A 25,981-nucleotide genomic window follows, 5' to 3' on the forward strand; every position below is an offset into this window, starting at 1 on the left:
TGTGTGTGTGTAATTCACCGGGTCGGTCAGGATCACTTGATGGTCGTGATCGTCAGCTTTTACCCTCCCGGAAGGGAGCTGAGAGCTCATATAGTCCGATCTAAGGGCAAGGCTGTGACCTTCACACACGCACACACCCATCCCCTTGCTCAAGGGGGACAGTAACCACCCACTTCGTCAGTGAAACTTTTCGCAACCTGAGCGAGGCGCGAACTCCCGTCCACCAGTTGGCAAGCGAGAGCGTTACCACTGCACCAGCGAGCGGTGTGTGTGTGTGTGTGTGTGTGTGTGTGTGTGTGTGTGTGTGTGTGTGTGTGTGTGTGTGTGTGTGTGTGTGTGTGTTCTCCGTGATGTTTGCATCAAATAATTCATCTATCAGCACTGATTAGACATCAGAGGCTCCAAAATATCATTCACTTTCTCATACGCTGAGAAATATAAACCCGTGTGTACATCGGTAGAAAAATGTTAGAGCAGTGCCATCTTCCACTCCTTGCTGGAGTACACACAATAAAAAAAAAAAATAAAAAAAAAATAAAAAGTATGGCGCAGGAAGGTCCTGTGATATCCTTGTAATATCACAGGGTCATTAGAACGTCAACCCAGTGTAGCGCAGGATAAGATGCCCATCTCCTACAGTCCACCATCTCTCGGAGCAGCTAAATGCAATTTTTCAAGAGAATCATGCAAATGGTGATACAAGCACCAAATCTGGCCTGGTAATTCTCAAATGGTTACTAGTCAAGTCTGCCTGATTGGCCACTTGAAAATTCAAGATGGCAGCCATTATTCAAGATGGCCACCAAACTGACCTTCAAAAGTTGATTTTTCTTATAGAAACTGATGTAGTTGGTCAATGTGCGTGATCTTGGTGTCGATATGTATGTTTTCAGACATGCTCAGATGATTTTTTTTTATAGTTTTAAGTCCACTGTAACATTTTTATCAACATAAAATAACACATTCAGTTAAGAAAAATAACAAATAACTTACTAAAAATGAAAAAAGTACTCACCATTAGCGCTGGTTCCTGTGGTGTCTCCTGACTGTATATCATTGTGCATTTACTGCTGTTTACGTATGTAGCGGAAAAGTGCTGTGCAGGAAAGACCAGAACGAAAGCATTTGCATATCTGGTTGCAGTCTTTCATACAGGAATATTTGGTCAGCTCTTGACAGCATGTCGCGATCGGGGGAAGAGTCGTCCAACGTATCTGCCATGCCTGTCCCTTCTGCATCCATCCCCAGTTGACAGGACTGCTGGTTTCTGGATTGGAGATTGTTGCCTGGCCCCAGATGATGCCAGCCTGGTAGGGAGCCCGCGCTGCATGTTCCTTGAAGGCTGCCTGGGTGGGTGGAATGGAGTCATATGGTCTCAGCTTGCGGCAAAAGAGATTTAGTCTTACCCCATCTACACCAATGGCTGCACTATATCTGTAGTACATGAGGACAACAAGTCTTTCCAGTTTCTGCAGGTCAACATCAGCAACTGTTATTGGACATTGGCTGAGTTTGGTGAATGTTTTTCAAACGTCGTCACAGACATTCCATGTCTGCCATGCAGCCTTTTTTCCTTTCCCACGGAAGCCAGGCACAACGTCACAGCCGATGAAAGCATGAAAGTATAGGATCCCACTGGTTTTCTTAGACCCTATCGCAGAAACTACATCATGAACTGGAATCCATCGATGACTGGCTCCTTGGCCAAAGGCAATCCACATGTTATCAAGACCAAGCTCCTGTTGTGATGACAGTACAGATACTGCTATGACGACCACGTCAGTGTCATTGGCTTTGATGTTGAGGGACTTACCATCAACAGCTGCATCCCTAGCATACACAAGTATTCGTGTGTCTGCTACCTCATGACAACATGGAACCACAGTTTCTGGAGACTTCTCTGTGTTGCTAATGGCATCTTCTCCCTCTATTACAACCGCCGTGCTTGTCGTCTGTGCTTCACACATTTTCTCCGCGGGTAATGGAATAGTTATGTCTTGTTTTTCCCATCTTGTAGAGAGCTTCTCTAGTTTTGGGGAGTCTTACTGGTTCCTGTAGCTCTTCTGATCCTGTGGATTTGTGTTCCTACCTTGTAAATGGCAAATCAGTTGTACTGTAAGAGCTGTGACAGAAAGGTCAGACTTCGATGCGCCAGGCTGGAGTTGAGATTTAATATCTGTTCCATGTTCGATCATGCATACAAATTGAAGCAGTGATGGTGGAACAGCCTGTTCAATCCATCCTTTATGAATATTATGCTGAAGTGTGACTTGTGCTGAAGCATGTCCTGTCGTATCATCCCAGCGGCCTTGGCTAGATGGATCGCGTCACCATAGTTGCTTGTTTGTGCCAGGATTAAGCCAACATCCTTCTCAAAGGCCAGTAGGATATCTCTTCCTTGGTGATGAGGTTGCAGCTGGTGGATGTGAAAAAGCAGCTGGTCCTTCAGTAGAGTAGCAAAAACATCGGGCGATCCAACACCCAGCTGCTCAAATCTCTCTCTGTAGAATTTGACCAGGTCAGCAAATCTGAAAATGGGTGGTTCAGTACCTTCACTAGAAGCTTTCATCTGAGTTACGTAAGTTACCAGTTCAGAGAAAGCAAATGGGTATGCATCTTTGCCTGGATGAAGCTCATGTGCTTCTTGCTCATGAGCATTTGTGTGTGTTCTTTCTCGGCTGTATAGATTTGCAAGGCAGCGAGGGTGATACTTCATTTCTTGTGCCACAACATTTCCTGCACTTAGTTTGACAAGAAGGTTTCCATCGCTAAGTGTCTTCGCACAATTATTCAGTCTTTTATTCAGTTTCATTGTCATTTCATGTCTTATGTCTATCTATCTATCTATCTATTGCCAGACGCCTCAATCCCGTTTGGGGTGGCCACAAACAAATCGCCTCCAAGTCGCCCTGTCCCCCGCCATTTCACTCCCCTGCTCCCAACTCACACCCCCCTCTCTCATATACCTCTCCACCCCATCTCTCCATCTCATCCTCGGCCTCCCCCTCCCTCTTTCCCCCTCCATCTCACTCACATACACTCTCTTCGTCAGTCTTTCACCCTCCATCCTCTCCATATGGCCAAACCACCTCAGTGTATTCCTCATAACGCTTCCTATCACATCCACATCAACACCACAACGCTCCTTTATATCCTCATTCGTCAGCCTGTCTCTCCATGTGACTCCACAGGCTCCTCTTAAATAACTCATTTCCACTGCTCTCACTCTTGACTTGTGTCCTTCCAACAACGTCCAAGCTTCACTTCCGTACGTTAGAGTTGGTATCACAATACTGTCATGTAGTAACTTTTTCAATTCCATGCTCACTTCCCTGTTTCTTATCACTGCTTTCAAAGAACCAGCAACCTTTCTTCCCTGCTGTACTCTTTCAAGCACTTCACCCTCCAAACCTCCATCTTCACTCATCACACTACCCAAGTACTTAAACGTACTCACATTTTCCAATTCCTCACCATCCAACCTCGCTGTACATTCACTGACTTCACCTCTCTCAAAGACCATCACTTTACTCTTCCCTACATTCACCTTTAGATTCCGTTTCTTACACACTCTCTCAAACTCATCCACCAAGCCTTGCAGCTCCCCTTCGTCCTCACTCAACAACACAGTATCATCTGCAAACAACAGTACAGGGAGTTTCCAAACACTATCCTCTCTCACCAAGGCCACTCCAACATCACTACCCTACCTTGTACCTCTTTTATTACCCCATCCATGTACAGATTGAACAACCATGGAGACATGACACATCCCTGTTTCAACCCAACTTTCAAAGAGAAAAATTCACTTAGTTCACCATCCACACGCACTGCAGCCTTCGCACCATCGTACATACTCTTCACAGCATTCAACAACTTCCCATCTACTCCATATATTCTTAACACTTTCCACAATCCTAGTCTATCCACCCTGTCATATGCTTTCTTCAAATCCATGAAAGCCGCATACAACTTCTTTCCCTTCTCTAGAAACTTTTCCACTAAAGATTTGAGAATGAATATCTGATCTACACAACCTCTTCCCTTCCTAAAGCCTCCATGTTCTTCTCCAACTAATTTCTCTGTTCTTTCTCTAACTCTGTCAATAAGTATCCTGCCATACACCTTTCCTATTATACTAAGAAGACAAATGCCCCTATGATTACCACACACTTCTTTTTCCCCTTTTCCTTTGTACAAGGGAATAATTATACCTGACTTCCAATCCTCCGGGACTCTACCTTCCTCCCAGGCCAATCTGCACATCTTCCACATCCATTCTACTACTATCTCTCCCCCATGCTTCAGCATTTCACCACACACTCCATCAATTCCTGGGGCTTTCCCTGATTTAACTTTCTTCATTGCTTCCACAACTTCTATCCTACTGATTTCTTCCTGTCTTCTCACCTCCCTCCTTCTCCCAGCCATTCCCCAGCCACTTATACTCGCATTACTTCCATCCTCCACGTTCAACAATTCCTTAAAGTGTTCTCTCCATCTGCTCACTTTTTCTCCCTTCTCCACTGGTAATCTACCATTTTTATCTTTCACTCCCCTGCTAACTTCACTTCCACCCTGTCTTACTCTTTTCACCTCTTTCCAGAACATTTTCTTACAGTCCCTCCACTTTACACTCAAATTCCTTCCAAATTCCTCATCCACTCTCTTCTTACTCTCTCTTACTAATCTTTTCACCTCTCTCTTTCTTTCTACATATAACTCTCTCTTCCGCCTCTCAACTTCTTCCACCCCCCTATTTGTCATCCATTCATTGTATGTCTTATGTCATCTCCTGAAATTTCTTCCTCACGTAGAAATCATTCTGTTGCTTTGAGGTCTCTGACCATTCATGGTACAGTCATAAGAAAAAATATCGTTACCCCCAGGACTGCTCAATTCGAAACGAACGTTAGTTGGGCTATGTGGGCGGGTCCTTGCTGTTCGCCCCTCCCCTATCTAGTGTTGCCATAGCACAATTCCGCCACCTGGCGGGGAAATATACAAGAAGTGTTTGCGTTACCCTGAGCGCCCCGCCGGGGATTAATGAAACTCGGCACGTTTATTATTTTCCTACTATTCAGCACTTATTATCTATAGAATACAACAAATAAATTATTTTGAATGGTATTAAGTCTGTAAACATCGACTGTGTGTGTGTGTGTGTGTGTGTGTGTTGTTAATGATAGTCTAGCAGGGGTACATGAGTTCATTTGTTTGCTTTAGATGGGTGGTTAAATGCTTCAGATGGATGCTTCAGACGTCTAGAAGCTGTTTTCGAAGCAGGGGGTGGGTATACAAAATATTAAAGCAATGAGACTGAACATGTATTAATTTCTTCTTTCTACTCAACATTTATTATATGTAGAAAGCAATACATATCATTATTATCCTGAAATTTACTAAGTTGGCTTGTATCGGATGAATTACTAACATACGTCTGGCATGGGTGCACATACTCATTGCCCGTCTGCATGTGTGTTGCCGACTTCAGACCATTCGGTTATATTTTTATTTAATGAATACGGTGCCGGATAATAAAACGTACTGTCTCTATGCACAGAGGCCAAACGATCTAATTATCTTTTATTACCTCTAGCACAAATTCTAATAACTGTGTCTGACATAACCGACATGGGACAGGTTTGAGGTATAAACTTTCTGTCCCTTCATTCCACAACACTTCGTCGTTGTGTCGTAGTGCATAGCTCTGAAGGGTAACGATAGTTTTTCTTATGACTATACCTCTACAGCTGCTGTCCTCCGTTGCAACTGCAGAGGTTCGCCTTTTCTATGAGCCATATTAACTTTGTGTCGTTGAACAGAAGTTTGCAACTCTCATGACACTGCCTCGTTTCTCCTGAAGGTCTCCTCTATCCCATCATCTTCAATAAGTCTTGTCGTGGTCAAGCTTAATTGGCAGTGCATTGACTGAATGAAATAACTGGAATATTCTTTGCCAAGCTCTTGTAACCGCCATCTCCTTCTTTGGTAGGATTTGCATGTGGATACTTAAGATAATCCTCCTTATCCTGTTGACAAAGACAACACTTTGCCCAGTCAGTGAGGAATGATTTGTTGGTAGATTTTGTGTCCATAACTATTTTTGATCTTCCAGGTCGAGGGTTTATCCTTTTATCACCCTAGTGAGCACTTTCTTGTATGGGATACGACTAGATTCATATCTTTTGCCCTACACCTAGTTCGATCGTTCATCCAGTGTCATTAGTTCCGTGCGATGTGTAGGCCTACACCATGCAGGTAACTAAAACTTCGTTATCCTTGGCTCGACTCTCCCTCACTGGCACATCTGGTCAGTTCAGGTGCGGCTGCTTAACTGATTTGCGTTTGGTTAAGCAGTAATTGGGACACTAAGCTGTTGCAATGAGACATGCTTTTTCCTAGCTGACACTGAACCCAATGCTGGGTTGCACAGCAATGATGTCACCAGTGTGCCCTGCTACTGCCCGACAATCACTCCCTCACATGCAGACCCTCTGCTGCTCTGCATCCTACCCTCACCTAGTTTAGCCAGCGAGCCAACGCGGTGTACATGTGTCGTATGCACGGAGTGACTTATGCTGGAAGTAACCTTTTCGCTCAGTGCGCATGCGCCGAGTGGCCGTTTAGCTTCTATTTTGAAAGTATCCGCATGTTATCTCAAATTTTGTGCCATTTATCAACAACATTGTATGAAATACATGTGTCAGGAAGATAGCTGGATGTCTTATCGACCTGTAGGTAACTATAGGTCGATATATGGATATACATAAATATAAATTTATGTGGCAGATTGTGAAATTAGTCATTTCGTGAATTAAGATTAGCTTATTTTAGGTTTATTTAGGTTAGGTTGATCTAGGATAAGGTTAGGTTAAGGTTAGGTTAGGTTTGGTTAGGTTAGGTTAATTTAGGCTTAACAGAGAAGGAAACGGTCACTTCCAGTATAAAGTCACTCCGTGCATATGACACCGGGGTGTGGCCGTTGCTGTGTACATGCAACTTCTAGGAGCCATAAGCGAGAGCTGGGCTAGTGTCAGCAGTCCATGCACAGTATGTGGCTGAATGCTGAAACAAAGGTACTGCCTCTACCACAGGATCCTACACCCCATGCATTATATTAGTAGCTATTGATATGGCTAATGTCACAAGCCAGCAAGCCATGCACTCAGGAAAATACATAAAACCAGTACATAAAACCTGTCATGAATAAGACAGATATATATCAGAGTAACAGAAATAGAAAAAAAAAAAACATCTGAGCATGCTTGAAAACATACATATCGACACTAAGATCATTTAAATTGACCAACTACATCAATTTCTATAAGTACAAAAAATCATCTTTCGAAGGTTAATTTGGCCGTCATCTTGGATTTCCAAATGGCCAATCAGGCAGATTTGGCAAGTAGCCCCCAGGGTATGGTCATAACATAATTCATGCTTGTATCATCATTTGCACGATTTTTCCAGTATCCGCTCTACTAATCCTCCTTTGAAGGGAAAGGGAGGACGTTAAATATACAACTGGGCAGTGGAGTCGCCCAGTTATATTGGTGCCACCACGTGATGGCATCCCACGCCGGCACTGATGATATCCTAAATAATCAATATTGATAGTCATTTCCCAAGATGTACTGGATATGTGATAAAATTACTGACTAGAATATGGCATAAGCAAGCGTCATCCGGCATTCTCATCAAAGTAGGGTTACCAAAGTAGGATAGAATCATCGGGCATTTTGCAAGTCATCGTCCATGGAGTTCAACTGTTACCAGCCATGTGTGCGCATATTATTTTGTGATCGAGTGCACACTATTTTCCCTTAAAAAACCCGGCTCAGAAAGGAATAGCAGTATGCAAAATAATTTTATCGGTTGTGCTGTAACGTGTTCTACAGCATATTTTATTATGGATCCAGTTCCTTAGGAGAGAGAGAGAGAGAGAGAGAGAGAGAGAGAGAGAGAGAGTTTCTGAAACCCAGAGGTGAGACTTTGTGTGGCCAGCAATGTTATAGCCTAGCATAATAGTTTTATAAAGTAAGGTCGTATTGTAGGTGCTATTGGAGACTTCGTTGCACCTCTTATTTTGCTATTAATTTTGCTTTATTTTTGTTTTAATATAACCAATCTGCATCAGTAACATACAGTGTGCAGAATAAGTAGCTAAAGAAGAGGCGCTACGAAATCACCAGTCATTTAGAGTACGAGCCTAAAACGTAGATAGCTATTACCGTCTGCAGTTGCACGAGTCGAGCCACTTACTGTCAGTGTACCAGGCTGTCATGGCCACAATTCGTCTTACGTTGGCCTCTCGCATAGCACTGATCACAGCTTTTGCCGACTCGATGTACCCACTGCAATAATAAAAACAAACAACAATAACACCACCGCAGTACACTAATGGACGTATTGTTAACAACTTCACTCCGATGACGTACTTTAAATATATTTTCGCCAAATGCAGACGATACTTACCTGTACTAGAGGTCTTTTCTAAGCTGGAATAAAATCATCCTGAGGGAGCAGGAATAAGCTGAAATATGCGTCATCAAACCGAAGGGGTTCAAACCGAGTGGGTGGCGGAATGGACAAGCCTCCGATTTTTGCTGATAGTCTTAAGGATGTGCTGAAGATAGAACACGCCTGACACTACTGTATCATAGCTGTAATGTGGGAGGCAGACCAATCAGTTCCAGTAATTACAGTACAGGCATTCATACTCTTCCGAAGAAAAAGAAAAAGAAATGAAAAGAAGAAGAAAGGAAAAGGGGGCGTTGGTTTGGTTGCACTTTCCCATTATTTCAGTGATACAGCAGAACAGGCAATCAAGTCTACATAGTGTCGCGATCGTAAGTCCTCTGATACATCCCTGCCGGTTGTGGCGATAGAAGGTGTTACACTAAGTATTTTTATGTGATAAGCATATGAAGCACACAACAAAAGAGCATGAGAATGAGGGATACTCTGTGGGGTTCGGAAGGAATGAAAATATGGGAAAAAAATCTCTACGTAAGAGCAATGTAAGGCACACAAAAAAGTATCCGAGAAGCAAGGATATTCTCTATTGTTCGGATCAATTCTGGTTGGCAGAGATTTGTCAAGGAACTTTTTCTTGTGATAATAACCTCTGTAGTCTTTGCCATGAGTAGAATTTATTTATTTATTTTTTTATTAGTCATTTATTTATTATTTATTCATAGTTATTTATTTATTTAGGTTCTTATATTTTCAGAAAGAACAGGACATTGCCATTAACTTCTTCAGTCGACTGCAGTTTTAAGTCTTGCTGCCACCAGACGAAATTGATATATTTGGGGAAGACGCCTTATGGCGAAGGGGTTAAAGGAAGATTATATATATAGCCCCTCTAGCTCGAAAAGCCTATCTTAAACTGAATATAACTGCCAGAAGAGAGCAAGAACAAAATGAAAATTAGGTCATCGTGGTGGGAGGCTTAAAATGCCAATGTTACCCAAATAGTTCATAGACACTTTCCACTACAGTATTGTCTGGAAAAGTCAGTAACACTTTGGAACACATCCCTGACTTAGAATGACCACTGACTGCACTCATAATTGTAATAATGTAGATAGTATCATCATCATTATGATCGTCATCATCAACCTGACCTCTCTTGCCACCCGAGGATGGGATTAGGTAGGGTTCAGACAGCAAGATAACATGATTGAGGGAGAACTATCAACGACACGTCCAGTTAATTGTTATCACCACCACTCACAAACACATGAAGTATAATCGGTAATGATGTAAATACAGGATCAGTATTATAAAGTACTAGGGTTATAAGTGAAAGCTGTATCTAACCCCTCCAGTTTAAAATGTCCCCTAAACTGAATAAAATCGTCTGAAGGCAGCAGGAATGGAATTAAAAAAAAAAAAAGCTATGCATGAACTTGACGAAAAGAACGGGGATTCATAAACGGTCTGACGATTGATTCTTTCTCGTTAGTACGTTTTTGGTACAAATAGGAATCACATCATTTAAGTTATACAGTATATGTTTTTGCAGGAAGGATATGGGGAAGAGTATGTAGGGTCATGCCTTGTCTTGCTGTTCCAGTGAATAAACAAATCATGGTTACTATAGTTAATTGATCTTAAACTTGTCTGCAGTCCAGTCACCAGAACTGGGCGATACTATGAGTAGAATTGGAGGCTTCGTAGCACAATTTCCGTATAGATATTATTTTTCATTAGCATTCTTTCGGAAACAAATTAAACACTTTTAATACTAACATACTTTCCTTCAATAGCATACAGTAGGTTACTGGTACGTAAGGCGCAGAATAAACCGCAAAGGAAGGGATGGTGCGAGGTTTTCAAAGCCACTTAGAATACAAGCCAGTGAATCATTGTTGTAAATCGACTTACTGTGTTTTTTGCTCATAAATGCACATAGAATTACAGAAAATTAGCCTATTAAAGTTCTACTGATACACCTCCACAGCTGGGGTGAGATTCTTAAGCATATTGTTACGTCCCCGTCCCACACTGCCACAGGCTTAAACAGCAGTAGATTAGTTTGGGAAAGAAGTTGCCCATAAGTTGTTCTTCCTTGAGGCAGCCTAACGGTGTACAGTACACAAGATCAGCTCAGGCGTGGTGAATAAACACTGGTTTGTAAAGTTCACTGTTAATATTTTCCAAATAATTACACTTAATGCTTTCCAACTTCACTTCACTATTTTCACAAGCATCGAAGATACACAAGCTGCGATAAAACTTCACTGTTTGCCAGCAACACTTCACTATTTTCACAAGTACCGAAAATATACAAACTGCATTGCAGTGACACTGAAATACACTCAAACTGAACTGAAACTGAAACTGCTCTAGTCTCTCATATAGCCTTACATTACTTTGAAGCTGCTGGTACACTCACGAGACAACAGTTAAAACAGTTACCAACTCGGAGACATCCAAACCATGCCAAAGTTTTCTTACATTACATAACACTAAATTATTATAGCAGTCAGATAGATTATTTTCTGGTTAGGAGGGCCGATAGGAGGTTAGTGAGGGATGTTAAAGTTATAGGAAGTGAGGAGTGTGTGCAGCAGCACAAACTATTGATTTGTGATATGGTGCTTAAAGAACAAGTGATGAAAAAGAGGATTTATGTACCTAGGAGGAAAATATGGAAGCTGAAAAACCAAGTAGTAAGGGATGCCTTCTATAGCGAGTTGAGGAGAGTGGTGGCTGAACAGGGAGCTGTAGACAGAGGCGTTAATGAACAGTACAGAGCCCTCAAGAACAATTTCTTGAGAGTTACTGATGTAACATGCGGCTGGACAAGAAGACCACCAAGACATAAAGTAACTTGGTGGTGGGATGAGGGTGTAGAAGCTGCAATTAAGGAGAAAAGAAGGCTTTTCCGGGAATGGAAGAAGGGTGGTAGCAAAGAGGAATATTTGGCTGCTAAGCGTAGGGCTAGAAGAGAGGTATACAGGGCAAAGTCTGAGTCACAGAGAATTTTACTTGATAACCTAAATCATGGGGAAAGGAAAAATATATTTAGGGTGGCAGGTCAGGTGAAGAGGGATAATCGGGATATCATAGGTGAGCAGAGTGTGAAGAATGATGAAGGAAGGGTAGTGGTGAACAGTGAGGATATTAAAGAATCATGGAGAGAGCATTATAACCGGTTGTTGAATGAGGAGTTTGACTGGGACAGGGAAGGTTTGGAGCCAGTAGATCCAGTGTCTGGCCCTTGGCCTTTGATTGATACTGCTACTGTGAGTGAGGCAATAGGCAGGATGAGGATGGGGAAGGCAGCAGGTGTGTCTGGGTTGACTGCCGAAATGTTGAAGGCCTCAGGCGATATAGGGGGTGAGTTTAGTCACTGACCTGATAAATAGGATTATTTATGAGTGTGTTGTCCCAGATGATTGGCTGAAGAGTGTAATTGTAAATGTGTATAAAGGGAAGGGTGATGCCCTGGAAAGAGGAAATTATAGAGGTATAAAGCTTTTAGATCAGTTAATGAAGGTAATGGAAAGAGTTTTAGAAGGTATGATTAGAGAAAGAGTGAATATTGATGAGATGCAGTTTGGGTTTATGCCAGGTACAGGGACCACTGATGCCATATTCATTGTTCGACAGCTTCAGGAAAAATATATTGGTAGGAGAAGGGATCTTTATTTTGTTTTTGTTGATTTGGAAAAGGCCTTTGACAGAGTCCCTAGAGAGGTGGTGAAGTGGGCAATGAGAAAGCTTGGCTTGGAGGAGTGGCTGGTTTGGGGTGGTTATGGCCATGTATGTGGGTGCTCACACCCAGGTGAGAGTGAATGGAGATATGAGTGATGAGTTTTCCGTGAATGTTGGTGTGCATCAGGGGTCAGTCTTGAGTCCCATGTTGTTTATCATGGTACTTGAAGCCCTTTCACGTGACTTTAGAAACGGACTCCCGTGGGAGTTGTTGTATGCTGATGATTTGGTGTTGATTGCAGAGAATGAAAGGGAGGCGGAGGAAAGGTTTAGGAAGTGGAGAGATGGTATGGGGCAAAAGGGTTTAAGGGTAAATGCAGATAAAACAAAAGTGATGCTATCTAGGGTTGGTGGCGGTACTGTCAAAGACGAGGAAGAGTGGCCATGTGCAGTCTGCCACAAGGGCGTGGGAAGTAATTCCATCTTGTGCGGTGTGTGTGATAAATGGGTGCATAAGAGATGTAGTGGTATCAGAGGTAGACTGCGAGATAATGATGATTTTATGTGTATGGCGTGCCGGGGTGAGCAGGTGGAGATTGTCAGGCGTGAAAGGATTGAACTTGCTGGTGAATCTCTTGAGTGTGTGGAAAAGTTTTGTTATTTGGGAGACATGTTGTGTGCTGGAGGTGGGGCTGGAGCTAGCTCTGTGGCTAGGGTGAGAAGTGGTTGGAAGAAGTTCATGGAGCTCTTGCCTCTCCTGACATTGAGAGGGCTCTCCCTACGTGCTAGGGGGTCTTTGTATGCAGCATGTGTTAGGAGTGTAATGCTGTATGGCAGTGAGACCTGGGCAGTGAAGGAGGAAGATATTCGCCGGCTCAGACGTACAGAAATGACAATGATTAGGTGGATGTGCAGTGCGTCTCTGCGTCCAAGGCCTGGAGGGGCTGGGTTTACAATGGAAGAGTTGAGAGGTAGGATGGGACTGGAGTGTATTGGTGTTGTGATGAGGAGAGGTAGATTGAGGTGGTTTGGACATGTGGAGAGGATGGGGGATGATAACTGGGTGAGGAAGGTGAGAAGTGCTAATATTGGGGGTGGGGTTATGAGGGGTAGACCGAGAAAGACATGGGACGAAGTCATTAAGTGTGACCTTAGGGTTAAGGGACTGAACAGGGAGGCTGCAATGGATCGTGCAGAGTGGAGAGCCGCCATTAGGTGACCAAGGCCGACACATGCAAGCATGTTGGAGCCTTTAAAAACGAAACAAACTTAAATTACATAATTTAACAATCAGTGATGAGAAATAGGGAGGTGAGTATGGAAGTTAAGAAGTCACTGCATGATGGTATTGTGATCCCTACCCTGACGTATGGAAGCGAGGCGTGGACCTTGCAAGAGGGGAACAAGTCAAGAGTGAGAGCAGTGGAAATGAGTTACTTGAGAGGAGCATGTGGAGTGACATGGAGGGACAGGTTGACGAATGAAGAAGTGAAGGAACGTTGTGAGGTAGATGTGGATGTGGTTGAAAAGATTAGGAGAAATACACTGAGGTGGTTTGGACATGTGGAGAGGATGGAGAATGAAAGACTGACTAAGAGGGTGTATGTAGGTGAGGTGGAGGGAGGGAGAGGGAGGGGTAGACCGAGGATGAGGTGGAGGGATGGAGTTGAGAGGTATATGAGGGAGGGGGGGGTGAGTTGGGGGGAGGGGAGTCAAATGGTGGGTGACAGAGTGACTTGGAGGCGTTTTGTCTGCGGCCACCCTTTGCGGGATTAGGGCGTCGGGCTATAGATAGATAGAGACATAAGTAAAACATTATAGAGAAAAAGAGCACAAAAATTAATGTACGACTTACAAAGTAACTTGCTCAAAAAAACAGCAGGCTAACTGGCAACTCTGACTTGTAACGGACGTACAGAACTACGAGAAACATTGGGAAACGTTGGGAATACTCTAGCACTAACTGTCAAATCCCACTCCTCAACACTACCCCCTCCCTAATCCTTTGTCGTCCCGACAAAACTACACAATGTATACAAAATAATTAATCATAATGAAACATCTAACTACTGTATACACAAAATAATCCTTCAACTTATCAGGTCTTCTATGCCGCTTCCGACGACGTCCCTGCTCTTCCACACAGTCCACTCCTCCTGGAATGTCTTGTTCCTCTTCCTGATTCACTTCTTCCCTTGGGAAACTGCCACCATCCTATTTTACATCAGCTCCTTGGTCCTCCTCAACATTCTCAGCTGCGGGAGAGCACGATTCCTCGGAGATGCCCCAGCTGTACTGTCTTGACCCATGGTACTGTCACAGATGGTTCACGTGCACCTCTTTTGGACGAGACTTCCTGCCTCCCTGAATCTGATATATTACGTCTGATAGGAGGTCCAACATAGTGTAAGGCCCATCCCACGGGCTCTGCAGCTTCAGTGACTGTTCCTTCTTTCGCTGAGGATTGTATAACCAAACTTGGTCACCATCCTTGAAGCTCACCTCACTTGCGTGGGCGTCATACTTGCACTTCATCACCTCTCCTGAAAACTTGAGGGCTCCTCACACTTGATGATGTCCCTCAGCCAGCCTTTCCTGAAGATGCTTTGCATAGCTGGAGGTGTGTGTACACAGGTCTTCACCAGGTGGTCTTCCCATTAACAAGTCAACAGGTAAACATAACTCATGGCCCAGCATCAGTTTTACAGGAGTGTAGCCGGTAGACTCAAGAGATGCAGACCAATATGCCATCAGCAATGCACATAATTTCTGATCCCTTTCCGTTTGTCTCTCTATGCAGTACTTCGCCAGTTCTTGTCCAAGGATCCACTCACATTTCTCCACCATCCCTTCTGACTGTGGCCTCAGTGGTGTAGTCCTGGCCTTCTTGATCCCTAGTAACTTGCATCACTCACGGAACACAGCAGACTGAAGTTTCTACCTGGTCTGAATGTAGCTCTTGTGGCATCCCAAAATGACAGAACAACTAGTCAACCAACAACTGAGCAACTTTTTTTTTTTTTTTTTTTTTTTTTTTTTTTTTTTTATGTGTCCGACTCTGGACGTAGGCTTCACAGCCTGCTATCAAGGCCCAGCAGTCCTCCTACATGCCATACACCTCTACATGTCACCACTTCGGCGCTAACACCCACCGTCCATATTGAATACATGCTAGGGCTGTCTCATACAGGACTGGTGTATTGGTATTAGCGGGGGTATTTTTACGACATGTCGGCGGGTCTTCTGGTAGATCAGTAAAGCCTGATTTAATGAAATTCAAATCCTTAAACCGTTCCCTGCCCCAGCCGGGATTCGAACCTGGGTCCGTAAGGACTTCAGGCCACCTCTCTACCGATTGAGCCACCGCCTCCCCTCTTGATCAGGGACGGCATAGGCTTCTGGCCACTTTGTGAAGTAGTCCATGGCGACACATACAGTATACCGGTTTCCTCTCTCAGTGACTGGCAAGGGTCCAGCAATGTCCACCGTGACTCCTTCCATTGGTGCACCCATTTGGTACAGCTGAAGAGGGGCACAACCACGTTTCTTGGGTTCCTTCTCGGCACAGCATACATCACAGGCCTGACACCACTCTTCAGCATCTTGCCACATGCCAGTCCAGAAGAACCTCTGTTGCAGCCAGCTTAGAGTTTTCTTCATTCCCAGGTGCCCACTAGTGATCTGGTTATGAGACTAATCCAAGATCTCGGACCTCATCTTCTTCAGAACCACCAGTTGCCAATACTTGCTGAGGCCATCTGGTGTCTCCCACTGATGCACCAGTAGTCCTTTGTTCAAACGAAGAGGGGACAAGTAGCTTTTGGTTGTAGGGGTGAAACTGGAAACCTCTTCCCAAGATGATCGCACTGTACACCACTGCAGCCACTTTAGCACTGGTTGTAAATCTGCATCCTCCATCTGCATCCTCTTCAGGTCTTCCGCATCTGATGCTGGCCCTGTCACAACAGTACGGTGGTATTTCTTGTCAAAATTCCCAATCCTACTACGCTGCTTGGATTCTGTTCTTCCGTTTTCTCGCACACTATTCATCAAGGTTCTCCTGCATTTCCTCAGTGGTGGGGCTTCTTGGGAAAAACTGGCTGGTTGTTGCCTCTTGTCACCAGCCTTCACTAATTTACCCTCACCCTTCTCATTTGTACACTCATAGCAGAAGTGTCCCACCTCACTACATGTCCATCACCTCTGTTGCAATCGTGGGTTTCCTTGCACTGTTCCATTCTTGTTCCTTTTTCCATTTGTAACAATCCACTTTCTTGTGTCCCAGCTTCCCGCAAAACCAACAACCTTCTCCGATCTTCTGTTCTCTCTTCCACTTGTTGCAATCCACTTTCCGATGTCCTGGCTTCATACAGTACCAGGAACTTCTTCTGATCTTCTCCTGTCCCCTCTTCCACTTTTAACAGTCCTTTTTCCTATGTCCTGGATTTTCACAGTACCAGTACCTCCCTTCTAAATTTTCCGCTTCACACATCTGCGCCTTTCTTGCCTTGAATCCAGCACTACGACCTGCCTGAAAAGTGGATGTACTGGACCTGATGCACGACTCAGATTCTAGAGCCCTCGCTTGTGCTTATTGCATGCTTCTGGGCTATGCCTGCTTCTCTTGCACTTTCAACACTGCACTATTAAGAGCATCGATGAACTGGTCCCTTAGAAGAATAGCCTACAGGTTAGGTGCTGCTCCAGGGTACGCCTTGTATGCCATACTCTCCAGGTCATGAGCAAACTGCTGTAGAGATTCGCCTCGAGCCCGTTCACGGCTCTGGAATCTTGCTCTGTAAACCTGTCTGGTATATGGTCCCATATCTGTATTCCAGTACTTCTACTAAGGACTGATAACTGTTCCTCTCCTCTACTGAAGTCAAGTCTGGCTCAGTATTTCCATTGCGGCACCCTTGAGGCTAGTAACAAACTGCACTGCCCTCTGCCTATCATCCCAACCATTCTGATCAGCAAGAAACTCAAACTGTGCACGGTATGCTTCCCAAGATACTCTACCATCAAATTCCTAAGGTTCCTTTTTAATTGGACCCCCATTATAGCCATGTACACCCTATAAAAAAAGAATCGGGACCCCACGAGCTGATGCGTCTCGCAATGACCACTGATACGCACCAGAACTCAGTTGGGGCTTCAGATTCCTTCGTGCGGTGTGGCATATTGTATCGTGCAGTAAGGGTCCCGATTCTTTTTTTATAGGGTGTACATCAGAGGTTTGGGGCCTAAAAATTGGGGCACCATAATTAAGTCCAGGACTTCAATCTCCTACATTCTGATTATTCAACCCTGTAATGCTACCTTTAGATGCTTGGGATCTGTCAAGATCCACCATACACTGTCCATTCTTTTCATATACTCCCTGTACACTAACCTGAGGCTCAGCAACCTCAATTCCCTCACTAATAATCTTCGCATGGTCGACTACTTCCTTCAGCTGGTTATCTACATGCTGTCTGCACTCCGTCACTATTCCCTCGCTAATCTTCAACTGGTCGTCTACATGCTTCAGCTGGTCGTTTAGAAGCTGTCTGAACTCCATCACGTCATTGCTTACCTCACACTTCTGCTTGTAGCTCAGTGTATACTTCCTCCTTCAACTGTTGCTGCTCTTCCTTCATTTCCCCCATGAAAGCATCTAGCTGTCCTTGCATCCTCAGCTGTAATTCCCTCTGTTGCTCCTGTAATGCCTCTTGAGGCCGTTCACTCTGTGCTTGCAACTGTTCTTTGATTTCTTTCTGTCCTTCATTTTGAGCCTGTAAATGTCGTTTGAGTTCTTTCTCTCCTTCATTCTGAGCCTGTAGTTGTGCTTGTAATAGCTTCATTATTGCATCCAGCAATGCATCCTCCTGCCTAGCTTGGCCTCTTGTCTGTACACCTTCTGCCTTCATGTCGAAGGTTAGACTCACTGCAGCCCTAAGTGATCCTACTCCTGAGTACACCTGTGTTAAGTCCCCGTCCCACACTGCCACAGGCTCCAACAGCAGTAGACCAGTATAAGATTGACGTTGCCTAGCGAGTTGTTTTTTCCTGGAGGCAGCCTTACGGCATACAGTACACAAGATCAGCTCAGGCATGGTGAATAAACACTGGCTTCTAAGGATCACTGTCTTTATTTTCCAAATAATTACACTTAATGCTTTCCAACTTCACTTCACTGTTTTCACAAGCACCTAAGATACACAAACTGCAATAACACTTCACTTTTTGCTAACAATACTTGTCTATTTTCATAAGTACCGAAAATATACAAACTGCACTGACACTGAACTACACTCAAAATGAACTACACTCAAAATGAACTGAAACTGACTGACACTGCTCTAGTCTCTTCCGCATCCTTCTATAGCCTTTCGAAGCTTCTGGTACACTCTCGACGAGGCAAAAGTTAAAACAGTTACCAACTCGAAGACATCCAAACCATGCCGGGGTTTTCTCACACTGCATAACACACTAAATTATTTAGCACAGAAAATTATATTACATATTTTAACAAACAGTCACATAAATAACACATTACAGAGAAAAAGAGATCAAAAATTAATGTACAAACTTACAAAGTAACTTGCTCAAAAAAACAGCAGGCTAACTGGCAACTCAGACTCATAACGGAACTACGGAACTACGAGAAACATCGGGAAACCTTGGGAACACTCTAGCACTACTTAACTGGTGAATCCTGCTTCTCAGCAATATTTACGATCAATATGCTGTCGTAACTTTGATCTGTGCATGCAGGAAGAATTATAGACATGAGAAGTGTCTTCACTCTCCTTTCCTTGTTATTTATGCAAAAAATATGTACAACGTAGGACGGTCTTCTTTTGTGACTAACTTGGTAGGAGGAACAGGACAAATAGGAAGATTCTGCACTCTCCCATCCTTGTCCTTCCTGATTCATGATTAAGACAGGGAATCGATCTTAAATATGTACGAGAATCCTGCCCCGATGTTATACTCTTTTTACTCTAACCTGGCCCAGAATTCCGTCCATTTACTGCTTATTTCACGTGACTCAACGACATATTGATAATACTACGGCTGTACATCCCTTTCATGGCATTTCTTCGTGACAATTTGCATATTCAAATGCTAATGTATTCTTACAACTCAGCATTCATGACGGATAGATAGCACTTTTAGGCCAAGTTAATGTTAAAACAGCATGTCTCCCGGTGCACAAAACCGTATGTTTGGTAAAACTATGATATTCTGGCACATCCTGACTTGTCATGATGACTGAGTCATCTCGTAGCTACTGTAAAGTATTGCACTTTAAGTATAGTCATCTGTACAACAACACTGAATTTCTTCACTTTAACCTGACTTTAAATTGCCATACCTCAATCCTGAATGCTGATTTCTAACAAGAGGTTAACCCCTTGGCACCCAGAGCTCCTGTGCGAGGGATTTTGCTGGAAGGGTGCTAGGCGTATCGCCCTCCGCCTGTTGGCTCATAGTCGCAAAGCTCATAGGTCCCTACCCCGGGGTTCCCTTCTGTATTAAGTTTTGAAAATGCCCAGTTCTGTCCCATATCGGGGACGTGGGGCAAAAAGAGGTTAAAGAAGTTGGTTGATTGGTCAGTGTTTAACCCCTTAGCTCCCAGAGCTCCTGTGCGAGGGATTTTGCTGGAAGGGTGCTAGGCGTACTGCCCTCCGCCTTTCGGCTCATAGTAACGAAGCTCATAGATCCCTATCCCGGGGTTCCCTTCTTTATTAAATTTGGAAAATGCCCAGTTCTCTCCCATATCGGGGACGCGGGGCACAAAGAGGTTAACATTAGAATATGATGCTGGACACGGAGAAGTGCTTTGGAGAGGATGTAGAGCCGTTGCATTGTCATATAACCTATTGCCACTGAGTTATGCTTGAAATAATCTGCAGAAAAGACGAAAACCTAGACCAGGTTAAGATGAAGGAACTGTAAGCTGAAGTATTACGGTTAAATACAAACTTGAATAACATCTTAACTGAACCCAAGTTTTCGTGAGATTTGAAGGCTTTCTTGCGCATTTTCTTAGTAATTCATTCTGAGCTTTACACTGCAGTATTTGCTTTTGTTTAATATACCTCTTTAATACTGGGACAGACTGCATAAAGAACACACGACAGAAGATTAAGTGGCCCTATGCAGAAATAAATTGCTATGAAAGACTTACCAGAAAACCTCGTAACCTGGTAAGAATACGGGGACCGAGATACAGACACAAAGTTACGATCAATTTCCTACCATAACTGTGATTTGTTTTCCCAGGAAGAAAATGGAAAGGAGAGCTCAGATTTTCCCCATACATCTTGTTTCTCCTTCAATAACTAATACCGGAGCAAAAAGAAAAGTATTGCAGGCTTTTGTATTTGATTTAGCTGGAAGGACATGGAAAGAACAGTGCAGAGTCTTCCCATGCCTTGTTCTTCCTGCAAAAACAAATCTAGGTTATGATACAGAATCGATCTTAAGCATGTTTCCCTCCCCTGGGTCTTACGTGACTGGCTGGGGATTTCTGGGGAAGCCGAGACACGACACAACAGCGTCGTGCTCCGCTACGATGGGCCTCAGAGCAGACTTGTCAAAGATGTCAGCCTTCACCACCTGACAAAAAATCATCATGTTAGCCCTCAGCACCTCACAAAATTGTTATGCCAGTCTTCACCACCTGACAAAATCGTTATGTCGGTCTTCACCACCTGACAAAAAGTGTTATGTTAACCTTCACCACGTAGCAAAAAATCATGTTTGCCTTCATCACCTAGTAAAAAAATATGTTAGCCTTCAACACCTGACACCCAATACTGCATTTTACCTTCAGGGACAAAAGTTCAATCCTATTTCACTGTGTCATTAAGGCATGTCTGTCACTTTCCCTCCTGAAGCTTCATATAAGAATCATCGTCGGGAAGAGAAACACAGTCTCAATCTTTCTGTTTAGTTATTGCAGCCAGGGGAAGAAAATGAGAGGTAGTAAAGGTGAAATCTAAGGCGAATTTTTGTCCCCAGCAGTACACTCAATATATTTGCACTCTCCAGGCACAGACTTCTCTGTAAAAGGTATAAATATTAATCTATCAAACAGAGGTTGTAATCATTAGAGGGCACAGCCAGTCTTACCAAAAACAAGTCACCATAGCTGTAAATAATATCAGTAACGGTGCTGTCTGGTTGTATTTTCTATTCAATTCTGACTTTGGTTTGGCTGTGAAGTGTTCGGTAGATGTGTGAGTGAAAATAAAATTATAAGCAAACAATCTCATTCACAACTTAAGCGAAAGAAAGTTTATGAATATGAGCCCAGGATGGCTGCCCTGCAACGTAACACTCATAGGCACAGCAGCACAATATCCTTTTTACTCAAACTTGGCCTAAAATTGCCATATCTTCATCATGAGTACTGAGATGCAACATGCTTACAACACTAGAATCACAGGGTATTGCTATGGATAGGATGCAGAACCACACTATGTTTTATTCTGCTAATGAGCTTTGTAAAATAGCTACAAAAGAACAAAACTCTGGGCCAAGTTAAAGTAAAAGGACTACAGGCTCCTGACTAGAGAGAAATTTGTGTCCAGCTTCCTCTTCGTGCAACAGTATGTAAAAATTTACCTCAATTATATTCTGAACATGCCTATCTGATTATCTATGTCTATCTCTGTTTATCTGTCACATAACCTTTTATTGTCCCATCAGCAGCGTAGAGGTTCGGGGTTAGGCTATCAGTCCAAACAATGAAGGTGAGTCACAAGTCGCTTTGCCTGAGTGACATAATGTGAGCGAAAATCCCCACCCACCCACTGAGTTCAAACCCTAATGAGCCAAATCCAGTTGTGGTGCCTTAACCCACTAGACCACCAGGCATCCATTTGCTGGCTAAATTTTTACGAAGCAGCGAAGTAAATGGTTTTCTGGATTAGAGGATATTCATTAGCTTGACACATTTTAGACTCATCCGAAGGTTCTCTATTTCCAGTGAGTGGATGGTGAGCAAAAATTTCAGATGCATATATGACGGCGATATTTTATGGAAGGCGACATAATAAATTTGGCAGTCCTCTTGTGAAGTATGTGCAATTTTTATTTAAAAAAAAAAAAAAAAAAAGGCACAGCACATTACACAAGGGATCCACACTGTTTTCACGGCCCAAAATCATCAACAAGCTTACCATAATATCCCTCAGCGCTCTGACTGGATTTTGCAGGAAGAACAAGAGACATGGAAAAATCCCGTACTCCCTTGCCCTTGTCCTGTCTAAAAAGATACAAAGACACATACGTCGGGGGACTGATGGTAATTTTGTTTGTGAATCAACGTCTTGGTTATTAGAGTCCTACATTTTTTTTTTTTTTTTTCCGGGAAGAAATCATCGTCACGACAGGCAGCTGTCGCAGGCATGTTACAGCCGGTGTGTTCCCACCTGACTAAACTGGTTTACTCCCACAACTTTAAATACAATGATGTCATTCCATGAACTTCAGTGAGCCTTATTTGTGAGGTAGAAATGAGTCCCCTTCGCTACTAATCACGCGAATCCCCCAATCTTATTATACTAGACCAATAACTGAGCAGAAAGGGATCATGGATTTTTGTTAGGTTAGAACAAAAGCGCAGCAGTAAACCTACCTCCAGAACGCGTAATCATTAGAGAAGCGACGGTCACTTGGCACTGCTTTATTACCTGATAGCGCAGTGAGTGTTAAGACTGCGGCGCCACTGCGAAACAGCAACATACAGCTACCTGTATATGCGAGTATATATTGCCGCGTTTTCGTGGGGCTTTTAGACCAGTATCGGCCGGTTTAGACCAGTCTTACTGCTGTTCTGGCGAGACAATTAGACCGGTACAGACTGGTCGAAAGCATTCCTGCCTCAGAAGCTAGCCTAGGCCAGACTGGTCTGCGCACAAACATATGCGTCAGCAACAGCCAAGAAGGAGGCCAGGAGCGTCCGTGGCAGGGTGTAAACATCGATGGTCAACAATGGCGGACTTGGGAAAAAGGTTTATTTTAAATTAGATTTCTAACGCTAGTAGAAGCCCTTGATCATCCAAGAAGGGAACCAAATAAATCTCACCATGAACTAGAGGCTTATTATTACTTTAGATCGCATGAAATAAGATTATTAAAGCATTAATGGCCGAAATAAAATTCGGGGGGAAGCAGAAGAATAGATCAAAATTCGTCGAAAGAATACAGACTCAGTTATGTTCAACTTTAAATGTATTCTGTGAACCTTTAAGGCAGGTTTCATCCCAATTTCTTTGGGAATTCGGCAGAAATTTTGTATTTCTTACCATAGTGACATTCTTCTAGGCCACTCCCAATCACTCTTGCATCCAATAGGAGGCTTGGACAGGATCGGACCGACATTAGCCTGTTCTCACGACCACTCATGAGTCCAGCCCGGTCTAAACCGGTCCAAAATTGCCCGCGAAAACGTGGCTTATATATATATATATATATATATATATATATATATATATATATATATAGATATATATATGGAGCCTCTGTGGTACAGTGGTAGTGTGCGTTTTCGTACACTGGAGAACGAGGGTTCGCGCCCCGCCAGGGTAATAATCTTTGGGATCGTTCTCCCGACCACGTACTACTTTGCCGGACATAAGGGGTGCCGTGGTTGAACCAGTGTCGCATACTATAGAGCATGCTTCCACTCAGTCGGCTTGCGCGGCCGATTACACATGCTTCACAGACTACATACACATCCAAAGCCATTCCAACACTACAGTCACACTTACACGCACTTCTCACCCTACATACAATCTCTTCTAGACAGCCTAAGACCCCGTTCACACATCGCCGAAAGAGAAGCCGAATGCATGCCGAATAGGCTTCGGGAAACGTTCGGTGGTCAATTCTGGGCTATTCGGCGCACTTCGGGAACGTTTCGGGGTGTTCGAAATGGGTTCGGGCAAGTCACCGAATATTTCATCAAACATGAAATATTCGGTGTGACCTGCCCGAACTCACTTCCTCGGGACGCCCTTGGGTCGCATTCGGTAGTCCTTCGGTATGCATTCCAAGCATTCATTATGCATTCGCCGATGCATCGCCGACAAAATGACCGTTATAAATCGGTACGATGTCGGCGATGAATCGGCGAATATGGACAGAATACATACCAAAATTATACCGATTGTCCCAAGAATGTATACAGAATTTTGAACAACACCGCCCACCGAGGCATATATAAAAGGCCAAAGCATCCCAGTCACACTTTCCAGAGCTAGGAGAACGGGCGCACTACAGCATCTACAGCAGAATGGAGGCGGCATCCGAAGACCTGTTCCCAGAGGACTCCAACCCCATTTCCAAGATTCCTGCCTGTCGCAGGAGAGCCAGACAGGTAGGTCAGATACTTGACGCAGAGCAGGAGTCAGTCTGTGCTTTGCTCCACAGGGCCGCGGCTTGCTTGTTGACTTCGCTGGGGATGACTGCTGTGATGTCCATCGTTGCTCTGTTGGAACTGGGAGTGTGATGGGCTTTTGGTACGCGCATATTTATACACCCCTGGGTGGGTGTGGGAAGTTCGGTATGCATTCGGGATGCCCTTGGTACAGCATCGGCGATGCATCGTTCATGCATCGCCGATGCATCGTCGATGCTGTACCGATGTCGCACCGAAAAAATGACGGTTAGTTTTCAAAATAAGAGTTTCGGGTTGGCGTCTGTGCGCATTCTGTTTGCGTTCTATTTCGTCGGTATACTGTCGGCGACATCAAACAGACAGCAGACAGAAAGGCCGAATTCGGGCAGTTTGCGCCCGATTCTGGCCGAATCCCGGCCGAATACGGTTCGGCACGCATTCGGCATCTCATTCGGCGATGTGTGAACGGGCCCTAAGCCACTTGGTAGAGATACATTGGCTGTATCGTTCTCACTTCGGTCGGGATAAGCCGGTCCTGCAGTGGACACTCAAACGGCTGCTGCATATATATATATATATATATATATATATATATATATATATATATATATATAGGGTGTCTCGTGAGAAAAGAGCATAACTTTGGGAAATGATAGATGAGGGAATTCTAAAAAAAAAAAAAAAAAAAAAAAAGTCTCCAAATCTTAACCGTTACGGAGCTACACTTACTCGTACTGATGACCTTATGGGGAAATTCTGCAGATCAGTTTCGCCCATCAGGTCATCAGCAACTGGAGCTCCGTAACGGCTGAGATTTTGACATGTTCATTTAACATTTTTTGCTCAGAATTGCCTCATCTATCATTTCCCAAAATTGTGCCCTTTCCTCTCGGGACGCCCTGTACTTACTGTATATACTGTATATACTGTATATATATATATATATATATATATATATATATATATATTGCCAGACGCCTCAATCCCGTTTGGGGTTGCCACAAACAAATCGTCTCCAAGTCGCCCTGTCCCCCGCCATTTCACTGCCCTGCTCCCAACTCACACCCCCCTCTCTCATATACCTCTCCACCCCATCCCTCCATCTCATCCTCGGCCTCCCCCTTCCTCTTACCCCCTCCACCTCACTCACATACACTCTCTTCGTCAGTCTTTCACCCTCCATCCTCTCCACATGGCCAAACCACCTCAATGTGTTCCTCATAACGCTTCCTATCACATCCACATCAACACCACAACGCTCCTTTATATCCTCATTCGTCAGCCTGTCTCTCCATGTGACTCCACAGGCTCCTCTTACATAACTCATCTCCACTGCTCTCACTCTTGACTTGTGTCCTTCCAACAACGTCCAAGCTATACATATACATATATATATATATATATATATATATA

The 25,981-nt window shown here is 43.8% G+C and overlaps 1 protein-coding gene across 1 annotated transcript in view; it reads right to left on the bottom strand.

Annotated features, from left to right (window-relative positions):
- Positions 1-25,981, bottom strand: part of LOC145406713 (flavin reductase (NADPH)-like) — a 103,571-nt gene that overhangs the window by 46,320 nt on the left and 31,270 nt on the right. The window contains exons 2-3 of the mRNA XM_080277813.1: positions 20,672-20,778; positions 8,266-8,357 (exon numbers count right to left, since the gene is read on the bottom strand). Of these exons, the coding sequence (XP_080133939.1) occupies positions 8,266-8,357; positions 20,672-20,778 (199 nt within the window). The remainder of the gene's footprint in view (positions 1-8,265; positions 8,358-20,671; positions 20,779-25,981) is intronic.

The sequence above is a fragment of the Coenobita brevimanus genome, chromosome 71 (assembly GCF_032717465.1).
Source record: "Coenobita brevimanus isolate Jiangsu-jjx chromosome 71, ASM3271746v2, whole genome shotgun sequence".
NCBI classification, from domain to species: domain Eukaryota; kingdom Metazoa; phylum Arthropoda; class Malacostraca; order Decapoda; family Coenobitidae; genus Coenobita; species Coenobita brevimanus.